We start from the raw sequence: 24,110 nt of genomic DNA on the forward strand, positions 1-24,110 counted from the left end.
TTAAAACAACTTTGCATACCTTGAATAAATCCAATGTGGTTGGAGTATATACACTTTTTATACATTGCTGGATTTGATATGTTAATATTTTGTTAAGAATTTTTGTGTCTGAACTCATGGGAGATATTAGTCTATATTTTTTTCTGTGTTTTGAAGCTTTGTCTGGTTTTGGTATTAAGGTAATACTAGCCTCATATAATGAGTTGAGAAGCATCCTCTCTTCTATTTTCAGGAAGAGATTTTGTAAAACTGGCCAATTCTTCTTTAAATGTTTGGCAAAATTCTCCAGTGAAACCTTCTGGGCCTAGAGATTTTGATTTTAGTATTGTTGTAATGTGAATTTATTTGTATTCCGAAGGACAAATGGAGCTCAGGAAGACTATGTCCAGGAGGGTCTGAAGAAACTTGGGTCTCAGTTACTATTGTTTGTCAAATGCTTAGGTGTCTCATTAGATTGTAAGTTTCTTGAGAGTAGCCATGTATGTTGGTCATTGTTGGGTCCTCAGCACAGATGGAAAGAACTCCATACAGATTATTGAATAAATAAATCAATGGTGATAGTTGGTGCTCAGTAAATCTTTGCTGCGTTCATGAACATGTTTGTACTTGTACAATGTGTTTCATAGGCAAAAATCACATTATTCCCTAATCCAGATGCTGTGACTGCACAAGGGGTCCATATGGCTGGATTTGCTTTTCAAGGTGGTCCCCTTCCCTCCTTAAGAACATTGAAAGTTTATTAGTAAAAAAGAGTTAAAAGGTGAAAAGTCCAGGCAAACTTTCACTTGATGAGAGAATAAACAATGACAAAGAAGGGTGCTATTAGATAAAATGGATCATTTTTAACCCTGTGGTTTTCAGTACATTGATTTTTGCATGTACACAGAGCCTGTACTCTTTGTGCATTTAGGAAATGCTGCCCAAAAAACTCTTACAGATTTTCCCTGTACAGAAACTCATTTCTCAAGTTATTTAGAAAAAGGAAGAGGAATTACATGCATAAATTTTTATTTTTTATATCTTTTAACTTATCTGTTTAGGCTGATCCCCTCTTTGGGCATTTTAGCAGTTTATTAGCAGGTCATGAATCATGTTAGGAAACTCAGAAATCTAATGCCCTCTGATTACTTGCTTTCTTTCTCCAGTGATGGATGACATTCAGGTTTTCATCTGCCTACAGAAGAAATCTGATAATTGAAAATATAATTAAGAATAAAATTGTGATTAATTCAAGAATAAATGAGCCTTATATATTTGAATCATCATGCAAAACAATAAAACAAAATGAATAACAAACAAAACCCCCCAGCTGTTTGCCCAAGCTTGTCTCACTCTCTCATAGTCTTGTCAAAGGTGACATTGGAAAGTCCTTAGGGAGGCACCGTGGGAGGAGGCAGACACTGGAGTGAGGCCCCAGCTGCCAGTGCCTGAAGGAGGCTCTGTCTGGCATTAACGTTCTCTCCAGAGGTGAAGGTTTTGTATCCCACTACATGGGCAAGTTGCTTTGGCTTGCCTGGAAAGGGAGCATTCAGATAGGTAGATTTCTTCCAAATTGTCTCTTTCCATTAGTTTTTGATGCATTGTACATATTTCTCCCTTCTAATCTCTCAATCCTTGGTTTACTGTTTCTTTTCTTTTGTTGTTTATCTCCTTTCTCTCTCTCTCTCTCTCTCTTTCTCTTTCTCTCCCTTTTCCAGGGTCCCTAGCTTCCAGTTCCAAATGTTTAAAATGAGGATTGGCCTTGATCCATGAGTGTCCCCTGTCTAGTCTGGTCCAAAGGTACTTTGTAGGAAGAGGGTTGTGTCTTGAGTTGGTGGATTCAGATAAGAAGTAGAGTCACGTGGCAACCCAGAGAAAAATGGAAGGGACTGATGAAATCGTGCAGCCTGGGCTGTGGCCTAGAGTATTGGGTTTTGGTGCCAGAAGAACTTGAAGTGCTGCAGGGAGGTCATGGATGTATATGTTTAGGAAGCTTCTAAAGTAAATCAATAAGATGCCATCAGATAAAGGCTTCACATGACCACCATTAAAAAGTTCAGATTTGGCCCTAGCCGGTTGGCTCAGTGGTAGAGCGTTGGCCTGGCGTGCAGAAGTCCCGGGTTCAATTCCCGGCCAGGGCACACAGGAGAGGCACCCATCTGCTTCTCCACCCCTCCCTCTCTCCTTCCTCTCTGTCTCTCTCTTCCCCTCCCGCAGCCGAGGCTCTATTGGAGCAAAGATGGCCTGGGTGCTTGGGATGGCTCCATGGCCTCTGCCTCAGGCGCTAGAGTGGCTCTGGTTGCAACAGAGCGATGCCCTGGATGGGCAGAGCATTGCCCCCTGGTGGGCGTGCTGGGTAGATTCCGGTCGGGCGCATGTGGGAGTCTCTCTGACTGCCTCCCTGTTTCCAGCTTCAGAAAAATACAAAAAAAAAAAAAAAAAAGTTCAGATTTGATGGAGACACTCTTGCCCTCATGCATTCTCTATACTTATACTTCATATAACTTACCAGTTATAAATATGTAATTGTAATTGTGGTTATTTACTTTCTTTCACTCCCTCATGTAAGCTCCGTAAGAACAAGGACTAATGAGTGTCTCCCCAGCACTTAGAACAGAACACTTGTTGAGTGGATGCACTCAAAGCCACTGCATTTCTGAAGTCCACTCGCAGGTTGAATAGAAGATAGAATTTGTCCTTTCAAGGACCAGAGTTTCAGCTCTCGCTCTGCCTCTTCTGAGCCATGCTGTCTAACCCTTCTGAGCCCGTCTCCTCATATGTCTCCATAAAATGTCTCTGGAGGCTCCCAAATAGTGAAGCATTTGGATAGACATTTTATGGATGTCTGTCCTCTTAATGTTGGTTTTCCACAGGCCTCTCCCTTCCAACAGACATGCTTCAAATGATGGCTCTTTATCTGAGGGTTAGAGTTTAAGCAGGGAAGGAACTACCATTTTTGCATTGGTTATTCTTTTTCACTATGAAAATCTCTAGAAATGAAAAGGATTGTGGTAGAGGCTATGGACCTTAGGGGTTGGAGTAATGTTGCCACATGGATGACATTGAATTGCTAAGAAAGGACAAAAGTAGGAAAGTCCTTTGCAGAGCCTTTAAATATCTGCCTCCCAGCAGGGTCCACAGTGTAAAAATCTGTATGAGATGTGAGGCCCAAGGAGGGAGCCTGGTGGCATGGGGGGAGGCACTGAGTCACTTAAGAAACAGGCACTGCAAACTGTGGGAAGGCTGGACCTCAGGAAATAGGTGACCATGCCTTGACAGTTCCCTTCCCAATTCCTTCTACTAAAAAAGACAGAAGACAAGTAGGTAAAACAGTATGTAAAGTTTATATACAAGAATATAATGTTTATCTGAAATATTTACAATGTTGGTTAAAGCAATATTTTTACAACTTTTTAAGGTCAACTACTATGTATATTACAGGTAAGCTACAATGGTTTAATTTGGAAAAATAAGAAAAATGTTTTAAACAAAGCTTAAAGTACTCAGGTCAATTACAAAATTTGTCTGTTGTGCCCTTTAGTCGAAGAAATCATGCTACTATGGTTAATGTGCTTTTTATAAATGGAAGTACTCTATCTGGAAATGCAATACACGTTACAGGTGTTAAGTTCCCAAGGAGGGTGTAAAATGACAAGTGAATTGTTATAACACTGAGGCGCTGAGTCTCAGGCTGTAGCTGAGAGAGGTCGAGATAACAGCCAGCTTTATCTCAACTGGGTTTGTGACCCACAGCAATTTGGGCCAAATACAAAAATGGAGCTATTTGTATGTTATGGCAACCTCAGCAGAAAGTGAAAATCAGGTGACCCAAACCAAACGGGGGGGGGGGGGGTGATCAAACCCAAGTCACAGTTGTACCTATTCAAAACTAGCTTGAAAGTGAGCTATTTTAAAACTTCATAAAATATGCATGATTTTTATTAGTTTGAATATTTCTACAAGACTTGGGTGGGTTTTTTCTTTATTTGAAAACAGGTATCCATTCCTGAGGCCCCCTAGGGCCTTATAACTCAGGAAATGCCGGGGGTGCAAATGTGCAAAAGGCAGGGGGCGCTGCTCCAGGCTGGTGCCGGAGCGGCAGGGGCTGTGTGCTTGGACCGGAGCGCTGAGGCCTCGGGGCGGATATGGTGAGCCGAGAGCCCTGGGGCTGGCCTGTCGGGAGCAGCCCGGCGCCGGCACTAGCACTGCAGCTTGCGGATGCTGCGGGAGATGCGCTTGAACTCTCTCTGCCCCTTCTGCCACCGCTTCACCGAGGTGATCACCAGCTCCCCGCCCAGTTTCTGTCCCATGACCAGGTAGGGCGCATTGATGTCATTCATCTCCTCGCAGGTGCACTGCAAGCTGTCTTTGAGCCACAGCACCGACTTCTTCAGGTCCCGTTCAGACACCCCGTTCAGCTTGTAAATGGTCTTGCTCTTGGTCTCCAGGATGATTTTCGTATCTCGGTTGATGTAGGTTATCTCCTTCACTTTTATTTTCAGTGCTACCAAGAGGGATGGAATCACTCCAGTTAGGAAGAGGGAACACCATATCGACGGGAAGCTCTCCTTCCCCTAGTCCACTGAGTATTGGTGTGGCCTGGCTGGGGGACCGAAGAGAGCTTCCTAGAGCTAAGAACTGTCAGGGGCTGTGCACAGGGGGTTGGGAGCCAGGGGCAGCAGGTGCTGCGTTTCTAAAGCCTCAAAGGGCTTGCCAGGCACTTTGTTTCAAATCAGCCATCCTTTCAAAACTCCCTTTGTGGGACTCAATTAACTCTCCTTCCCCGCCCTCGTGTTTGTGTGTAGGTCGCATGTGGTTTGTGCTCTGCTCTCCTCAACAAATGACTTGCCCTATTGGAAACGTCAGCATGAAAAGAAATGCCTGACTCTTAGGTGAAACGTGATCCTTCTGTGGCTGTAAACTTTAAACTCAATTTATTACATTGGATAGGTTTTTGGACAAACCTGTAAGGAAATTATATCACACAATCATTGTTTTCTAAAGAACAGACTACAGGGAAGGAGAATTGATCTTACAGCTGCATTTGATTTGGTAAAGTAACTAGGAGAAAAATATCCAAGACTCTTTTTAAGAGCACATGTTTAGCTGTAAAAGTGTTTTTCTGAAGACCTCATCCTCATATGCTATCATTAGCCTGTCCAAGGCTAGGGCATTTACAGATCATATATGTACTGTTTCCAAAATGGATATTAGACTCATTAGAATGCTAAGACCCAAAGTAAGTGGTTTACATAAAAGACACATTTTATAGTCATAAACAGTATGCTTTGGGAAAGAAAACCCTGCAAACATACATGCTGGACTAACAGTTCAAGAATCCATGAAGGCAGAGAAAGGACAGAACTTTAAGGTTGGAAGAAATCATCCAGTTAAAAATCTCTTGTTGGCACATGAAGAATCTGAAATCTAGAGAAATGCAGGGACTTACACAAGATCACCCAATCAGGTAGTGTCCTGGATGAGTCTAGTTGTTAGAACGTGAGTTCCTAAACCTTGTATAACACCAGTGTGGTTTCATAAAGCAACTTCCACTTCTTGTCCTGGTTGGTGCATTAACTTACCCACCTGTAAAGTGTCCTAAGACCCTAAGTAGCATTCTATATAGCTATGTACAAGTCTAACTCCTTGACTTTGATGGAGTTTAATTCATTGTTTAAATTAGTAACAGAGGAAGAATTTTATGTGTATGTGAATATATCTCCTTTGGTGGCTTCTTTCTGTCTATCTCAGAAAGGCAATTTGACTAAGAAGGACTTTTCCACTCAACTGGGAAATGACCAAACTCAACCAAGTAAATCAGGAATGCTGTGACTTAGCCAACCATTATTTTGTATGACATACATCTGAACCATACTACTGAGTTATCAGGGTTTCGAGACTTACATCATGAAATAAGCCACCTGTTCTCATGGCCTATGTGGTGTGGTGTGGGGATAATACATGGTGACAAAAGTGATTATATGTTGCCTAGGAGTCCTGTCAATAGTACAGATAGGGCATGTGTGAGATTTCAGTGGGTCAAATTAAACATTCTTGAGCTCCAAACATTAAGAAAATCATCACTTTTTAACCAGAGGGAAGATTTATTATTCATATTTCTCTAGCTTTCAAATAACCAGCTTTGCACAAGATTACCATGGGAAAACACTAAGCACTTCCTCCCTGGATTTTTAGCTGGTACCAAATATAGGGAATCAAAACCCCAGAATAACTTTTCCTGCCCTGAAGATGACAATGGGGATGCAGAATGTGGCAGTCAGAGGTGATGACACCATCTGATCCCACAGTAGGTTATATGCATAAGCAGGTGGTTTGGGTCTTTCTTTCTTCATTAGTACTTTTACCACTAAAACAAGGTGTTGTACATTTTCCCTGTACTTCACATGTGCAATGGGGAAAGAGTGCGATATTAAATCAGATTTCTACCCTTGTTCCTCCTACCCTTCCATTACTCCCCCAATGTACAGAGGCAATATAGAGCACTGCTTATAAGCCAGGGATATATAATGTACTTCCCGAAGTCCAGATTCATCAGCCCTTTGGGGACAAATATATATGTGGGGAAATAGAAAATAAGCTTGTGATGTTATCTACATGTGTGATGCTTTAAATGTAATGACTTCCATGTTTTGAAAGGCTTTCTCCTGTAAGGAGAGAACACTAGCACTCATGCACCACACCCATATTTTTGGCCCAGTCTTGACAGCCCATCCTTAAGAAGCGCCTCTGTAAAGTAGGCCATGCAGCAAGCAGTTAATATGCGTGTGTAGTGTGTGTGTGCACATGTCTCTTAAATCAACTGTTTTGGAGCCCCATAATATAACCAATTTTTCCATGGAAGTCAGAAGAGAGATCTGGATTAAATCTAGTGTAAAGGACATAGGCTGTGAGAAGATGATATTTTATGTAAATTTTAATATACATTTTATTGAAATTCTATTTTTCTCTCTTGTTCTTAATCATATCTGGTAGCATGGAAGCTAGGAACTGGAGATTTGGGATTGCTGCTGCCCTAACTCCTTTGAGAGTTGTATATATTTAAATATGGACATACGAAACACGATTGTCCCATTTGTGGCTCTTGCTGAGGGGACAGACCTGCCTCCTTTTCCCTTCCTTGGCAGTGTGAAGCTTTTCCTAAAGTTCTGGCTCTGGCTGTTCTGGGACCAGTGAAGGGTACACCCAGGACACTTCCTGGAAAAGAACTGGTTGTAAGGAGCAGTGTTGGGACAGCTGTCAGAGTTTCAGGGACCTGACCAGACCTGAGATTTCTGGGAGGGCATTCAACAGTGGGCGCTGGACTCATTTCTCTCAGTCTCGAGGACATAGAAAGAGTAATGCAGACCTGTTAGAGTCCACTAGTGTTTGGTAGAGAAGGGATCATATCTGTTTATCAATAATTTCAGCCTTCTGCCTGAGTGAATGCTTCTAAGGGGTACCAACTACTTAAACACATCAAAAGATGCCTGCTTTTGGAATGGGATGAAGGCCAGAATGCCTCAGGAGTCTGAGAAAAGTCCTTGGCCAGCCTACCCCATGTCTAGCTGGGCTCCTCCTCACCTTGAAGGCCTGAGGACAGCAGATAAGGTGCTGATCAAGTCCTGTGTGGACAGTCTCCAACCCTCTTCCCTCATTCTCTGCATGGTAGTGACTCACACTCTATGGAACTTGGGTAACATGTCACACATTATTTATAGTTCCCAAGCACCGTGTCATCACGAATCTCTCATTTATCTTGCCAAAGTAAATCCTTAAGCTTTACGCCCTGGCCAAGTAGCTCAGTGGGTTAGAGCAGGGGTCGGGAACCTTTTTGGCTGAGAGAGCCATGAATGCCACATATTTTAAAATGTAATTCTGTGAGAGCCATACAACGACCCATGTACATTATGCATTATCCAATAAAAATTTGGTGTTGTCCTGGAGGACAGCTGTGATTGGCTCCAGCCACCCGCAACCATGAACATGAGCGGTAGGAAATGAATGGATTGTAATACATGAGAATGTTTTATATTTTTAACATTATTACTTTTTTTTATTAAAGATTTGTCTGCGAGCCAGATGCAGCCATCAAAAGAGCTACATCTGAATCGTGAGCCATAGGTTCCCAACCCCTGGGTTAGAGGGTCATCCTGTCATGCTGAGATTGCAGGTTTGATTCCAGATCAGGGCACATACAAGAATCAACCAATGACGGCAAAATTAAGTGGAACAACAGACCTATGTTTCTCTCTCTGTGTCTCTCTCCTCTCTCTCTCTCTCTCAAAATCAATAAAGTAGTTAAAAAAAACTCCTAAGCTTAATTTCTTCTTTTTAAATTTAAGTAATCCCTCCTCTAATTATTAACCAGTATCTGAATATACTCAATAATGGTTATCAATAAAGTAAGACTATTTCCGTTTAGCACTGGATTAAAATTTTATTTGTGGTCAATGCAGTGCTTATAGTGGGTTTTGCTGGGGCTAATATTTACGTGTTTCTATTCCTGGTGCACATGTCAAGTGTCAGAAAGAGAACATGGCCCAGGATTAGGCTTGTTGGCAAGAAAATGCCAAAGTGAAATAAAAAATATGCCATCAAAAATTTATAATTTGAACAATTCTCATTGTTTGATTAACAGAACAATGACTCTCACTAAAAAGATACAACTCAATGTAAGACAGTTATACAGGGAGGAGACTGGAGAGGATAGAGTAAGTTAGATGATTTTAAGAAAGGAGAATGGTGATGGTATTTTACCCAAGTTTTACCTAGCAATATCTTCATAATTTGCTTCTTTAAGTTTTACTGGTTAATAAAACTTTGAATGTGAAATCTTTTGTTGTTGTTGGTATAATACTTACCAAAATCATTTTTACAAAGAGTTTCCATTATGTCGTTGTCATCTTCGTTTTTATTTTTGCAGGCTTCACAGACCTTTGGGGCTAGGAAGGTGAAAAATTAGTAAGTTTGTTTCAAAGGGAACAGCAGGTGGCATTTGTAAACAATGCAAAGGGGCTTACCCAGGAAAGAGAAAGGATTGTTCTAGAAGACCCCAGCTTCTGCCTCCTTTATAAAAGAAGGATCAGTCATTCCTAAGAAAGTCTCCCGTGCCTCCTATTTTTTGATGGACAAAAATGCCCATCTGCTGTGTTTAATGAATGGTGATTTCCTAAGAAAAAGGGTGTTGGGGCAAGGTGTGCAGGTGTAAATGTAGTTCACTGGGACAGGTGTTGGCTTTTTAGCTCTTTCTCCCCATCTCTGGAATAAACTTGGTCTCTGAAACCGTTGTCCCCAAAGCCTCTCTGAGGAAAAAGCACCAGAAGACTCTTAAGAGATTCTGGAAAACGTCAGCACAAGCTATGACCAGTATATTGTCTTTCTCAACTTCAGGACACCAATGCAGCGGGTCTGGGCTGAGCTCCTTAGCAGAGCTCTGAGTCTCAGGAGAGTCCTTTCAACATATTTTCAAGTCTGCACAAGGAAAAGTGGCTAGTGGTGAAAGGGTCACCTACGGGCTCTTTCCCCCCTTGGTCGCACCTGTGTTTTCACAAAGGAGCACAGCAGACAGCCTGCTCTAACTGAACTTATATCTCCTTGTGCTTTCTGCCAACTTTGTGCTTGAGTTAAGCAACATTTATATCATTTTATCTCTGTCCCTCGTGCAGGTTCTTCTTGCCCCTCTTTTTTTTTTCTCCAAATTCTCAAAAACAAACAAAACAAAAACCACCCAACAAAACAACACAAACACAGCTTTTCCTGAAGCTTATCAACGTTGAAACGACTGTCCCTGGGGTCTGATCAAACCTAGGAATGTGCTCTAGCACAATGATCAGAGAGCCTGCTAAAGGTCTTCTACAAAAGTCTGATTTCTTGGGAAAAGGAGAAAAAGAATGCATATTTCTTTTCTCCCACCTACGTTCTTCTGTCTTTAAGATTTAAGCGAGATTTGATTTTCATTCATATAAAGTAGAATTTTTACAGAAAAAAACTTTATGTGACTCACGATAAAAGACTTATTTACCAAATTAGAAAAATGGCAGAGCATATTTTGAAGACTCTAAACTTTTATTTTGAAGAGAGAAAGTGGCTTTGGGAGAAAGGTAGTGTATAATGTTGGTGCTGATAGTGGAAATAAAAACAAAAGCAACACACATAAAACTGCCCTTAACTCCCCTCAAACAAAATGAAACATTTCCAATTAGGAGCTCTAGGAATGTATATAAAATGTTACTAACCTGTATTGGTTGGTCTGTGCTGTATGTTGGACAAATGTTTGAAATATGCCAAACATTTGCAATAAATTAGAAATCTAACCAATAAGATGATTGCACATTCATGGTGCCTGCCAGGAAAGATTGCTAAGCAACTTTGCATTTTCTTTAACTAATGATGGCTGTAGGAAAACAATTAGAGATTGAAAGGGAGATGCTGCTGGAGCCCTGAAAAGGATTAGGAAGCCCCCTTTCCATCCCAGGGGGGATCTAAATCAGCTCAGACACACTGTATATGCTTTGCTTTCAGGAGAAATATCAGAGCCCATGAGGTTTTCATTGCTTTGATGGTTTTTGCACAGGAACTCCCCCTCTGTTTTCTAAAAACTTGGGAAATTCTTTTTTTCATGGTTTTCTTCAGTTAATTAAAACCACTCCTAAGATAAAAGCTGGCTTGTGATAGAAAATGATTCCTGGAGATTCCCTTTATGCCCTCCCCAGAGACACCTGAGCAGTTACACCAATGCTCATTTTTCAACACTGGCTGAACCAGTCCTGCTTTTATTTCCTAAAACTAAATTGGCAAAGAACAAGTACCTTAAAAGACCACGTATCTGTTTTGTGGATTTTGGTTATCCTGTCTGTCCCCGACTGTTCCTGTGCCTAAATCCTGCCCAGCCTGTCTAGCGGTGAGAACGTGTGTACAAGGCTGAGCAAGAAGTCTCTGGCCAGATACTCACCAACTCCTCCACAGAGGACCACTTCTGAAATGTAGCCCCCCAACACGAGTGTAGTGAAAATAATTGTATATCTATAAGGAAAAGATGCCTTTCAGTTATTCGTTTTTCTTTTCACCTTAATGATTTTTAACTGTCCCTAAGAAAGGTATAACTGGTATAACTCAGGAAAGGAATGAGAGGCGTGTGTGTGTGTGTGTGTGTGTGTGTGTGTGTGTGTGTGTGCGCGCGCGCGCGTGTCTCAAATTTGTCACGGTGAGACACCAGGGCAAGGAGAGTGCCAGCCCCTCCAGGACTGGCACCCCACCCAGGTGGGGACGCTTCGGGGTGTGGGGTGGGGGCCTCGGGATCTTCCCCAGCAAGTTTTAACGGAGCTCAGACAGAGGAAATAAAGCGGAAGACTTACCTTCTTCGGTGGCCGGCAGGAGGTGGTCGCTGCTAGCGAGGGGGATGCAGAGGTCGTTGTCCTGGGGGAAACGGTCGCACTCGAGCATGTCTGGCCAGGGGAAGCCGAAGGCGGACATGACTGGAGCGCAGCGGTCCTTCACCTGTACGCAAAGTGAGTGGCACGGTTGGATGATTTCGTCCAGATCATCGAGGCAGACCGGGGCGAAGAGCGAGCACAGGAACTTCTTGGTGTCTGGGTGGCACTGCTTCATGACCAGCGGGATCCAGGCGCCCGCCTGCTCCAGCACCTCCTTCATGGTCTCGTGGCCCAGCAGGTTGGGCAGCCGCATGTTCTGGTACTCTATGCCGTGACACAGCTGCAGGTTGGCGGGGATGGGCTTGCAATTGCTGCGCTTGTAGGAGAAGTCGGGCTGGCCGAAGAACAGCCCGCGCGCGGAGCCCAGGCAGCAGTGCGAGGCGAGGACCAGCAGCAGCAGCGAGCCGGGGCCTTGCGGCATCGTGGGCGCGCGACCCCCGGGGGGCGGAAGGAGCGCAGCCAGGGAAGCGCGAGGCGGCCGGGGCCGGAGCTCGTCCCGGGCCCGCTCGCTCGCTCGGCGCGGCTCGGGGACCGGGAAAGGGGTCGCGGGGCGGCGGGTGCGCCGAGAGCCGGGTGCGGGCGGAATGCACGGGCGGGGGGCTCTCCGCTTGGCTTCGTGCTGCAAGGCCGCGCGGAGCTCTGGTGGGCTCCGACCCGGGGGAGCGGTGTGAGCTGCTGCTGGGGCCCAGCCAGAGTTTTCTTGGCCTTTTTAATGCAAATCTGGAGGTGGGGGGAGCAAGGGAGGAGCCAGTGGAAAGTAATCTGAGGAGGGTTGGTCACTACTCACTTGGTCTGGTTTTCCTTTGAGAATGCCCCTCATGCGCTCCCTGGAAAAAAATTCTGGCTGTCCCCCACAACTCCCTTCAGATGCTGCCGAGCGCGCTCAGGATTGCTCTAAACAACAAACAAATAGGCCAGCCTGGCAGCTGTGCCCCGACAGTTAGCGCGCGGGGTGCGGGGCACGGGCTGCTGGAGAACCCGGGGCACGAGGGTGGCCTCGTCGCGAGGTCCCGGCCGGAACGCACCCCGCCGCGGCGAGGCCTTGGCCAGGGTTTGACAGCATCCTAAAGTTTCTGTCCTGACCCTGTGCCGCGCGCTGGAACTGCATCCCCTGGCTCCAGCCGGTGGTCATCGGGGTCTTTGCGCCTTCGGCCTGCACCTGGGACCTGCCCACCCCAGGCCGTCTCCGCAAGCTTGCTGTCCTCTCGAATCTCTAACCACAGTTACCAACCTGGCCCACCCGTACGTTGTGCTCCTCCCTGCCCTTTTAAAAATATGAATTATCAATAAAGTCATAGCAGCAAAACTTTGATATGGAAAATAAAACGTTGGGGTTTTTGCTGTGTTGGGGTGAGTCTAGGTTTTGCTGTTGTGGATACGCTTCTGCAGAGTCTCTTAGCACACACGGCTGCCCACCATTTCCCGGTTTGGGAGGAGACCTGCCCGCCTTCCTTAAATGAATGGGATGACTCAAGCTCGAAGGCATCACGGGCCCTAACACACCCAGGCCTTGCAGCGGGGCGCTCGGCAAAGCCGGAGGATGCGCGCGAGGACACGGTTTGGAAGTGCTAGTACTGGGCACGGGCGGTGGCAGAAAATGCGCTAGGTGGGCAGGCTGGGAAGGAATGCGCGGCAGAGGAAGGAGCCCTGTCTAGGGATCCACAAGTGCCAGTCGTGGCCTTGGCAGGGTTGGTTCAGTCATCCTGCATATGCCAATGGGCGCCATGCTGGGTAAGTTCACAGCTGTGAGCGGGGTCTAGGGTGCCAATAGAGGGAAGTCTGTGGGGGTGCGGCTCCTTTCCCCTAACCGCCCCAAGTCTTCCCTAAGAGCAGGTCGTCTCCGCCCCCTCAGACTCCCAAGCGGCAAGGCGGTGCAGATTCAAAGAGATAATTTGTAAAGAGCGAGCCCCGCAAAGTTCTTTCAGAACAAGTAAGGTGGGCGCGTGATTATTTCCCGGCCACTCAGAGCCATCAACAGGCTGTGTCCGCGGCCTCCCTATTTTCTTCCTTCCCGAAAGATGTAGTGGCCTTGGTGACCACCCATGTACAAGTTGCCTGGTTCTCTTTTGTGGTCTCACTACTTAGAGGAGGGGGTCAATGACTGGGTGGCGAAAGCCAACTATGTTATACACTCGGGAAAGTCGCCATCAGGAAGGATAGCGTCTTCTGAACAACAAGAATCTGAGTCCAGCTTCCATCTTTTTTTCCTTGGACACGGTGTTCTGCCGGAGAAGGGTCGGAGCGGCAGCGAAAGGCCGCTTTCCGCCCAACTGATCGTGGGCCTTTTCATTTCTAACTAAAGGCTCAAGAGGCAGAAAAGCCCCGCTTCTCAAGACACATTATTTTAAAAATAAACCCCAAATGAAACGAAAGCATTCCGAATCAAGCAGCTAATCAGAGCCTGAGCTGGGAAAGATGCTGGGACTTGGGCCCAGAGGTGGGGTGAGGGCCCTTCTGCCTCCACCGCTCCAGCCCAAACGCCTTCCCCTGGGGACGCCTCGATCCCGCACACTCCCTACTAGAGCTCAGGGTTATAGTAGCCCAAAGTTGGTTGGGCTTGTCTGAGGCGGAGCACCACCGCACACTCGGGAGCCGCGGGAGCGCAGGCGCCGCGCAAGGCCCGCGCGACCGCAGGTATTGTTTTGGGAGCCCGCGCGGACCCGCTGGCCGCCAGAGGGAGCTGAGAGCCGCACTGGAGTCTCCATCGCCACTGCGCCTGCTATCCAGGCCTGACCTGCCTGGTTCCCGGGCCCTCCGTCTACTCTCACCCGCGCCACCTAGCCTCGACTTCACCTAGCACAGGCTGCGCCATCTTCCTCACTCTGTGTCGCGTCCCACTCCCTTCCTTTACCGGCTCGTTGGTGCCCAGGCAAACGCATACCTACGTGACAGGCGCGCCCATGGGGCGAGCTGATTGAGGGGGAGAGAATAATCACCCATGTAAGCTGCGACGCGAGCGTGGACCTTGTGAAAAGCTGAGGAAAGCGGATGCTTGGTGACTGTCGTGGCGCATCTCACCAGGTGGGGTCGCTGTGCAACCACGTGGTGAGGCCAAGCTGCAGCGCCTTCATTCACCCGGACTTCGCTGCACTCCAGGTTGGCCTTCGGGCCTGCGGGTCTTCGCAGATGCCGCCTGTCTTTTGCTTTTACAAACCAATACTTACCTCCGCCCCCTCCATTTAGTATTTGGCCGTTTTAGGAACGGAAACTATTCACCCAAACCCAGAGTAAGTGGTGGTGGGTGCCCACTCCTCCCCACAACCTACTTAAAGGGGCTGTCTGCCGGTGAATCTCTGGTGATGAGGCTGGTGTTCTTCCTTCCACCCCGGCCAGCCTCACCACAGACCCAGTGAATAACATCCCACCTAAATGCTGCAGGCCTGAAGAAGAGGCTCCATAATCCGTGTTTTGGATATGGCCTCGCTGCTCTGCTTTAACGTTTCTGGATGTCCAGACACAGAAGAATCTCGAGGCACAAAGAAAATTCCCGCCCATCTTGACAGAACAATTTGGCTGTGGTAGGTACAAGAGTTTCTGGGCTGGCAGTGCTCTGGCTCTCATTCTCAGAGGTTCTGCCTGCTGAAGGGGTTTCCCACCGCTGTGTCTGCTCTGCATCCGTAGAGAGCCCGGGAAACTCAGTCTTTCGCTCCCACTCATTTAATAGTCAAGTTAAGGCATGTGGACTCATTTCTGAGAGGGAGGGCAAGCAAGAAGGGGCAGAACAAGTGTAATATGCAGGTTTCTTAATTTTCAAAATCTAGCACTAGCTTAGGAGGGACAGCCTCAAATGAGAAACAAGTTTCTTAGCTGCCAAATAACTGCACTCCTGCCCTGCCCTTCCTTTTGATTAGAAAGCTTGGTTTTCCCTGTGTTAGGCAGGAAAAGGGTCTCAGGGTCTGGCTCCTTACTAATTGCTATTCTTGCTAAATGTTAAAGTGTAGCACAGTATTCTTTACACACTGTAAGCCAGATGAGCTGGACAGACCTGAACTGGATAAGTTTAGCCAATTGCAGAGAAAAAATCAACATGCAATTAACCAAATAGTGTATATAAGCAATAGCTAAACCTCTCTTTGGAGAGACAGAGCTTTGGAAACGAATCCCCTCTTTTACTTGCTGCAAGTAAATAAAACTGCCTATGGACAACCACTTCTCTTGGTATAGAACATCCCAAAAAGCAAACCCCTTGAGTTCCCTAACACCTGCTCCTTATTAAAAGGCAGTGCCTCCTGGGAGGCTTTAAACCTTTACAGCAATTCCTGAGTGAAGAAGGATGCAGTTAGCTAGGGCAGGCCTTGAATGGCCTGGGGAATCAACCCCACAGCCCATGCCAAGAGGCCGCACTAACATACGACTGGGACCCTGTCTCCTAATATCCCCCCTGGAGCAATGAGGATGGATGTCACTATTGTCATTTCGCAAATTCTCAGGAAGTTGCGAGGAAACTGAGGCACAGAGATGTTCAGTAACTGGAATCCACTCACACTGTGAGTGGTCCAGCTGCTGCTGTTACACGTGCTGGCTTTAGCCATGCATCTTGACCTATTGGGTGTTTCTTCTTGGCTTTCATCCAAGGGCAGGTCGGCCGGGTGGGTGATGTCACCGTCTCCTCCTGGGACCGTGGTCTCGGACTGTTGGCCAGCATAGCCCACCAGCCTGAGCATATCTACGTAGGATTCACTGCAGCCATCTGATGGCGCCATTACCCAAACAGATGATCCCTCTAGGGTTGCAAGTCGGCTTCCTTTCTACCCGGTTGAAGCTCTTATATTTTATGTTATGGGAGTCCGCGAGGACGCGGACCGCGCTGGATGGGAAGCTTCCCGGCCAAATGCACGCGGAGGGGGGCCGGCAGCTCCCTGGCCGCGCGCTCTGGGATCCCTCGGGCCCTTGGCGGATTACCGGTACCGAAGTCCTGGTTTGAGACGGGAGAGCTTATGCTTCGCATTTTAAGACGAATCATGTCTAAGGGCAAGCATTTTACTGACTGCTAACCCGAGCTGTAGCGCTTAACTCCTGTAAGATTTCCTGGGGTTCAACGGACCCCAAATCGAAGTTGGAAAAGCAAACGAAAAGTCTGGGGAGGCTCTGACTGGGCCTGGCCCTGTGCCCGCTGCCCCAGTCCCTTATGAGCACGCTGGCCGAGGCAGCTCGCGGGAGGGGCGTTGGCAAGCCAAACTGCGGTCAGTATTCTGCGGGACACCTGGCACAGGGCGCGGGACAGACAATAGTTCCCTGGGGGCGAAGCAGAAGCCATCCCTGGGCCACCTGGCGAGCAGAGCTGGAACTGCGCAGGGCTGTGTGAGCTTCCTGGTTGGTGGCTCCAAAGCCAGGGCTCATCCAATTCCCCAGATCTCTTTGAACCAAGTACAGAACTCACAGAGCACTATGAAAAAAGCCTGAAGGCGATGAATGGATGGATCCTTTTGGAGTTCAGTGGCATGACTAAATACAGTCGCTCAGTAGAATGACTGAAAAAAAGAAATCACACTTCCAATGATAATCTGCAATGTATCCGCATCATTAGAATTTTTTACTCTTCCCCATTTACAAGAGCATTTTAGACAACAGTTCACTCGGAGTGGCTGAAAACACTGTTTTTACAGTACTGTGCTTAGTTCAGGAAAAGCTAGAGGTACATCACAGAGGCTGCCCCCGATTGGTGCCTTGGAAGAGACCCAGTTCCGTTTCTTTTATTGTTCCCTCGACGATGTCTATTGGCTCAAGACATTTTGGATGAAAGAATGGGCTAGGGCATGGCATGCCCTACTGGCATCCCTGGCTGCTTCTGCTTCCAAAACAAAAACCAGAAAACCCCAATCAAACAAAAACACCTGGGGTGGGAGGCAGCTAAACAGTATGGATCTCAGGGAAGAAAACAACAGTTCTGTTTACTGCACAGGCCCTCCCAGACACTTTTTGTTCACAGCATATGGGCTCAAATTTGCTGGATCAGTAGTAATTCCTTGGTCTTTGGGGTTCAACATTTTGAAATTCATGTCACCTGTGCACACCTGGTCTATTTTGCACTCTTAATTAAAACACCTGTTCTATGCAAGGAGCCCTGCAGGATACCTTTTCCCCATCTCCCTGCCCCTTTCTTCCCAATTGCCCTGTCTCTTCGGTCCTAGTGGTTGATTGCTCACTGATGTGTGGCAACTGCTGATGAGACTCTTGAAATGAAGCATCTCCTAATTGCTCACATTAGGAAATCCTGAATGGAAACAGCAGAATCCCAAGGCCATTCACAGAGGGCGGTCCAGAAGCCGCAGAGTGTCTCTGGGAAGAAAGACCTGCTCCATTGTCTGATCTGAACAGCGGGGGTCACTGACTAAGCTGGTGTTTCACTCTGGTGGGAATTTATTGCCATCAGATAAGAGCTCAAAGTCAACACAATAAAGCCTGTTGGTTCTAAAGCAACAGATGGAATCCGAGTTCCTGCACATATGTATGATCTTTCCAGAGACAAATCCCAGAATTAAAAGCCCTTTGTCATTCTCTCTGAACTAACTTTTAGGGACACGATGATTCCATATGTCTCTCTGCGTCTTTCTCTATAATGGTAGAATTTTATGCTGCCGAAACTAAGAAATTTGTCATAGTCACTAAACTGATTCATCCTTTTGTGACATACCCAGCTTCGGTAAGTCACATAACAACAACAAGGTATTCATAACAGTAAATAAATCTGTAAATTAGAAAAAAACGTTTGTTTTTGGTTGAGTTAGGGCTAATAGTGTAATCTGTCATTTCAAACTATAATATTCAGCATGCTCGGACTCAACACTCTGCATGAATTTATTAGTACTAAATGTTAACAAAATTTTGTTATGAAGCCTAGTATTTCTTAGGAGTTTGTACATCTCCAGTGGTACAATGGGAAGTGAAATATTACATAGAAATAACATTTCCAAATGTTAAATTGGACTTTAATGTCCAGTCTGTGGAATGTCTAGTGCTCATCTTGGCCATGTTGCCCAGAGCTTTGTTGTTTTCTCTTAGTTTCCTTGAAATCTTAGTTAATTAAAGACATTCGTAAGACATTCTGCTCTGGAAGAAAAGAAGGAAGAAAGAAGTGTTTTTATGAGTACAGTTAATTTATTATTATTTGTAATAGTACAGAAACCCTTTCTCATGTCCAAGTTTTGTCTGGATTTGAGCTTCAAAATAAGCAAGATTATGAGGTTTTCTAGATCAATCTTTTCCCCAGAATAAATACTGAAAATAGGTCTTTAACACCCTTCAGTTTGGTATTATCAGGTCGGTATGTCTTTAACACCCTTCAGTTTGGTATTATCAGATCGAAGCCTTTTACTTGTTATGCTACTCATGGTTCCATTCAGGAAAGTTAGGTTGGGTGGGGTGGGGTGGGAGAGGAAAGAAGGTCAATCTTGTTTGTACCTAGAGCTTCGACACCAAATTTCTTTCATTATGGATTGTTTTGTTTTGTTTTGTTTTGTGAAAGGATATATTATTCCCTATTCTCATGGTGTCTGAAAGACTTGGGCACGTATCGCTGGGATGATCTCCATGAAGTGTTACCATATCACCACAGGCAGGACAAATATTCTGTCCTGCTCTTCTCTTTAACCACAGATGATGAAATTAGCAGTCCAATGCCTTAAAAAATGAATTCCTCAAGTTCTTAGGAGTTTAATTCCATCCATCTAACTGAAGATTACTGGGCCTCTACAACGTACCGTGGGGGTAATCAAAAGTCTGTGTATTTAAGGGGTTTATGGTTTACTATTTGTAGGTAAAAGTAGAATTTCCACTTCTCTGCATTTAGCTGAAAGGTGAAGATGGCACATATTTCTGAGGATAAAGAAGTTATCCCGTTACACTTGAGTAAAGGGCTGTGAAGGCTATGAGAATCCTCATAGAGGATTTATATGTGTTGCTGGGAAAAGGAATAACAAGGTCAAGGCTAATAATCCATTTGCAGGCCATGGAGAACCTTAGTTATTTTTTTGAGTTGTGATAGAGTATAGTCTATTACATTTGTAAGCCTTATTAGAAACCAGACAATCAGAAAATAACTTTTTTTTAAAAGATCTTGAGAGGTCTGTCCCTTGCCCTTGGAGAGGACCAACTTAAACTAACAAAGGGAGATTGCATTCTGTCCAATTTATAAATTTACTTTTAGAGAAGAATATTCAGTGTTTTAATAACCCTAAAATGTAATGAGTACATGGGAAATTCTTATTAACCACTAGATAAATAATGTGTCCTGCATAGTTATATTTCTCAAATTAATAGTAGACAATTAGAGGACTAAAAGAAATGGACTGAAAATTAAATCAAACCAATAAGAAACTTTCATTTTCACTCATGAATTATTTCTTCCCCCCAAATGCTTCCTTGTTGTTTATAATACATGTAAAAATTCTGACAACAAAAATTATAAAGAGGGAAGGGGAAATCTCTTCAATTTCACTGTCCAGATATATAAAAAAATGTGAAAAATAGGTATATTCTTCTAACTTATAAGAATATTAATATTCACAAAGCTTTATAAAAATGTAATCAAACAATACATTCACATTTGTAACAACTTTTCATAAGTCAACAAATGGAGATCTACATCATACAAAATTACCTTTGAATATCGTATTCGAACCATATTCAATTTCATGAGTGGATTCCCCTGTATTGATTTCTCTTCTCCAGTTCCTTAGCGATACATAAATGGCCCTGCTTTTGTAGCAGGTGGATTATGTATCTCATGATTAAGATGGGCGTGGGAGATTACCTCATTGTCCAGATTTCTCCCAGTATAGAAGTTTGATCATAATATCTTCTGTCCCTTGGGTAGAGTGACCACACACAACTCAGAAATGGTTTTTCTTTTATTTCTCAATATGGTATATTTCCCATATCAATTTGGTTGAAAAGAGGAATTTTATATTTTCAATGAGAATAAAAAAGCCAATGGAGCTCTTCTGTTAACTTCAAAAATGGCATGGTTAGAATTTAAGAAGGGTTAGCGGAGCCATTTTTCTGAGCCACTTCTCCCATTCATATATTTGAAGTATTCCTTTGAAGTATTTGTATATTTGAAATATCATATATTGAAGAATATACTTTGGTAAACTGAACTTTCTGGATCTTGAAGAACAAACTTGGAAGGCTCACTTCTGCCTACCATGAGGCTGATTGAGAGGGAAGAGGGGGGAAGGTTGATTTATAGCAGAGAGAGGAATGTGCTCACTCTCAGGCAGGCGTGGTTTTTGAAGGGGACAGTGTCAGAATCCATCTGACTTACTGTGAGTGGTGACCCTTTTTACACAGTTTGTGCTCACATGACCTTTAATAAGGACCTTTACACTGGCATGAAGGAACTGAGAACTGTTTAATATATTGTGCCTATTTATACAGGGTGGGGCAAAAGTAGGTGTACAGTGGTTTGTATGGAAAATGAAAAATAATACGGTGATTACCTAATAATAGTACAAGAATAAACTCTGTGTTTCATGTGTTCACAACTGTAAGCCTACTTTTGCCTGCATTCTACTTCCAGTATTAGTTTAGCTAAAATAAGTTTTAGGTTTATAAGATACAATGGGCTGTTTTTTATGTGCAAGCATAGTCCTATTTAATATTGACCCTCAGGATGTGTGCCATCACTTATTTTTACAGAAGTGTAAAATAATAAACCATGTGAACTGATTTATGCCAGTTATATTTCCCAGTTCTTGTACTTATTAGTACTAATTTTCAAGATGGTAAAGTTAAAATGATGTTTGGCTATTGACAGAGCAACTAGTTTACTCAGGAATTACACATCTGCAAATAATGGAAACAATACTTTATCTGTGAGGATGAGTTAGGTTTTACTGCTGTAACAATCCTACCAGGGATACAAGCTTGTCTCTCACTAATGCAGCTTGCTGTGGGTCCACAGGGCTTCCAGGGTAGCTTTTTCCCAGCTTAGCATTCCTCCTGCTTTGTTTTCCATATCAAGATGTGCTTTCACAATCATTTAACAGGCAAAGAGAGGGCTGGTGAACTCATTACTAGAAGTTAAGTATGTAGATTCATTGGGAAGTGATACCTGTCACTTTTACTCACATTCAATTGGTCAAAATCAGTAAGAGGGCCACCCTTCACTTTAGAGGGGCAGAATGTGCAGTTCTGCCCTGTGCTAGAAGTGGAGAACTGGATATTAGAGAGTAGCAGTAACATCTACCACATCTGTGTACACATTTCTTATCTAATTCTATGCTGTGTATTGAGCTTAAGCTATGATTACTGATCAATACTTCTCAAGTGCTGAGTAAACACTGAAAAGGTTTATAGATTGATATACTGTAAAGTTGAGGTTAGTGATAAAATGACAACTGGAAAATATTACCTGGTCCTTTGTCTATGGTTACGCTTTGATTCATATCAGAGCAGAATCTATATGACAGAAAGCTAAGCTATGATCTGGTTATATTGCATTTGTAACTGGCATTGTCAACTAACATGAAAAAAGGAAAATAGACCACTGTGAGGAGGGCTACAGAAATATGGGCTGCTCCGTGGAACTGAGAGGCCAGCTGATGGGTCCTACAAAAGTTCTACTTTTCTAATTGGCAGTTTCAATGAACTTCTATAGGTGTTTCCCAGAGAAACACCTATAGGAAATTAGAGCACTACTGAAAAGATATACCAAAGGATACGTGCCTTTAAAATGTGTTTACATAATGCAGAGAAAGAAAGGGTTTACAGGAATGTAAGCTAAGAAAGCAAAAACGCTTTTAAGAAAAGAACATGGGCCTTCACAGGGTGGTTCAGTGGATAGAACATCATCCTGGTGCACCGAGGTCATAGGTTCAATACTTGTTCAGGACACATATGAGAAGCAATCAATGAATACACAACTTAAGTGGAACAGCAAGTTGATGCTTCTCTCTCTCTCTTCCCCTTCCTCTCTTGGTCTCTCTTTCTCTCCCTTTTCTTCTTCCTCTCAAATCAATGGACAAATTTTTGGAAATTAGAAAAAAACGAGAAATAAAATGACTTTCTGAATTAATTTCTTTTAACAAACAAGATCCTCGAGCACACTGAAATGTGTTAGGGCTAGAGCTAGGGAAACATATTTATGATATGTATAACATGCATTGCTGGTCTTCATGGATTTGTTTTTTGGGTTTTTCTTTTTTTTTTTTGTGGCATTTTGAGGTGATCCAGCTATGAAAATATGCTCAATGAAATGTAAATTGCCAGGAAATTAGATAAAGACAGTAGATTGAGGAAGATAAAGGAACCCTCTAAGCTATTTGGAGGCTCTTGTTTTCCATGGAACAAGGAATGCCAGAAAGAGGAAGAACATGCCTAGATTTTCCAGGGGTGGAGAGTCAGAATCTTTCTGTCACGGGGGTGGGGGGGGGGCATGAGGGTTACAGATGTTTTCTTAGATTTTCTTCTTCAGTATAGTTGCAACCAAAGAAAGCAACTCCTGCGGTTTAATTTGAGCTACATATTTGGTCCTGGGAGATATCAGCTTCTCCTAGGCTGATAGCTGGGGAGGCTGATGGTAAAAACTGAGTCTGGGTTCAAATCTGACTTCACTACTTTCTAGCAGTGAGATCCTGGCCAAGTTAACCTAAACTCTCTGTGCCTCAGTTTCTTCATCAGTCAAGTGGGATACGAAGGCACCCAATGAGGATTAAAGGAGTACAGCACTCAGAAGTATGGAGTGAATACTTTATGTGACTACTATTTATTATTTTTTTTCCACCAAGTAGTTATTAGTGCATCATGTCAGCCAATTCTTCTCATAAGGGCTTCCTCTGGGAACGTATCACGTGGATGTAATGAAGTGTTAAGCGACTTGCCCAGGTCGAAAGTAAAGCCCCAAATCCCTAGGAGAGTTGGAATGCCACTCGGCTGTGAAGTCTGGGCCAGGAATGAACTCCACACCATCATCCCAGGAAAGGGAAAACAGATCTGACTTGCACTTTATGCACATTACAATGAAAATCAGGCTCACTAAATTGGAAAGAGATCTAATTATTTTTAAAATGTTGTTACTGTTGTTGGAATTTGAATTTTAAGTCAAAAATTATATTACAAAATAGATGACAAGTAGTTGAAATATTAACTGAGGAAAACAGTCTTGGCACTCCAAGAAAAACCCTTGTAATTAATCTTCACTGGTAATCTCCTCAGGGTAAGCATTACTAATTAGAAACATGCCTTGTCCACCCATCCAGATTCTAAGCCTGGTGATGGCAGGAGAATATATTTTTATACTGCCACAGCCCCAAGACTGAAAGGTATGTTTTGCATGCAGCAAGTGTATAATCGGTGTAGTTTGTTACTGCTCTGCAGTGAGGGCTGAATATAAAACCATACACTTAAGGCAAACACAGAACAGAAGAGTTTCCTGGAATGGAGCCATCCTCTCTTCCAGTCACACGCCATTGTTGAGAGACAATCCAAGCGCAAAGAGTGAATTTGGTACTGACAGGGTGAGCCACAACATCTGGAGTCTGGCCCTCCACTCTGGGCCTTGACCTTCTCCATCAAAAGCAGTAGACAGATAGTGCTTGTAGGAAAATGATTCCAACAGCATAAGAGTATAACCTTGTAAAATCTGCTAGGACAGTGTGACTCATGTTTTGCAGAGAAGTTCATACTGAGTGTTATTCTCAGCGTAAACACATTTCAATCTCTTTGTGTACATGAGATAGTTCTCAACTCACCATTCCT

The 24,110-nt window shown here is 44.2% G+C and overlaps 2 protein-coding genes across 2 annotated transcripts in view; one reads left to right on the plus strand and one right to left on the minus strand.

Annotated features, from left to right (window-relative positions):
* Nucleotides 1-24,110, plus strand: part of TLR2 (toll like receptor 2) — a 507,661-nt gene that overhangs the window by 69,768 nt on the left and 413,783 nt on the right. The gene's annotated exons all lie outside the window — the stretch shown is intronic.
* SFRP2 (secreted frizzled related protein 2) lies at nt 3,312-12,142 on the minus strand. The gene is made up of 3 exons (XM_066386724.1): nt 11,334-12,142; nt 8,841-8,921; nt 3,312-4,483 (listed from the first exon to the last, which is right to left on the minus strand). The coding sequence occupies exons 1-3, from the start codon at nt 11,830-11,832 to the stop codon at nt 4,179-4,181; spliced, it is 885 nt and encodes a 294-aa protein (XP_066242821.1). The 5' UTR covers nt 11,833-12,142; the 3' UTR covers nt 3,312-4,178.

Source organism: Saccopteryx leptura, chromosome 1 (genome assembly GCF_036850995.1).
Source record: "Saccopteryx leptura isolate mSacLep1 chromosome 1, mSacLep1_pri_phased_curated, whole genome shotgun sequence".
NCBI classification, from domain to species: domain Eukaryota; kingdom Metazoa; phylum Chordata; class Mammalia; order Chiroptera; family Emballonuridae; genus Saccopteryx; species Saccopteryx leptura.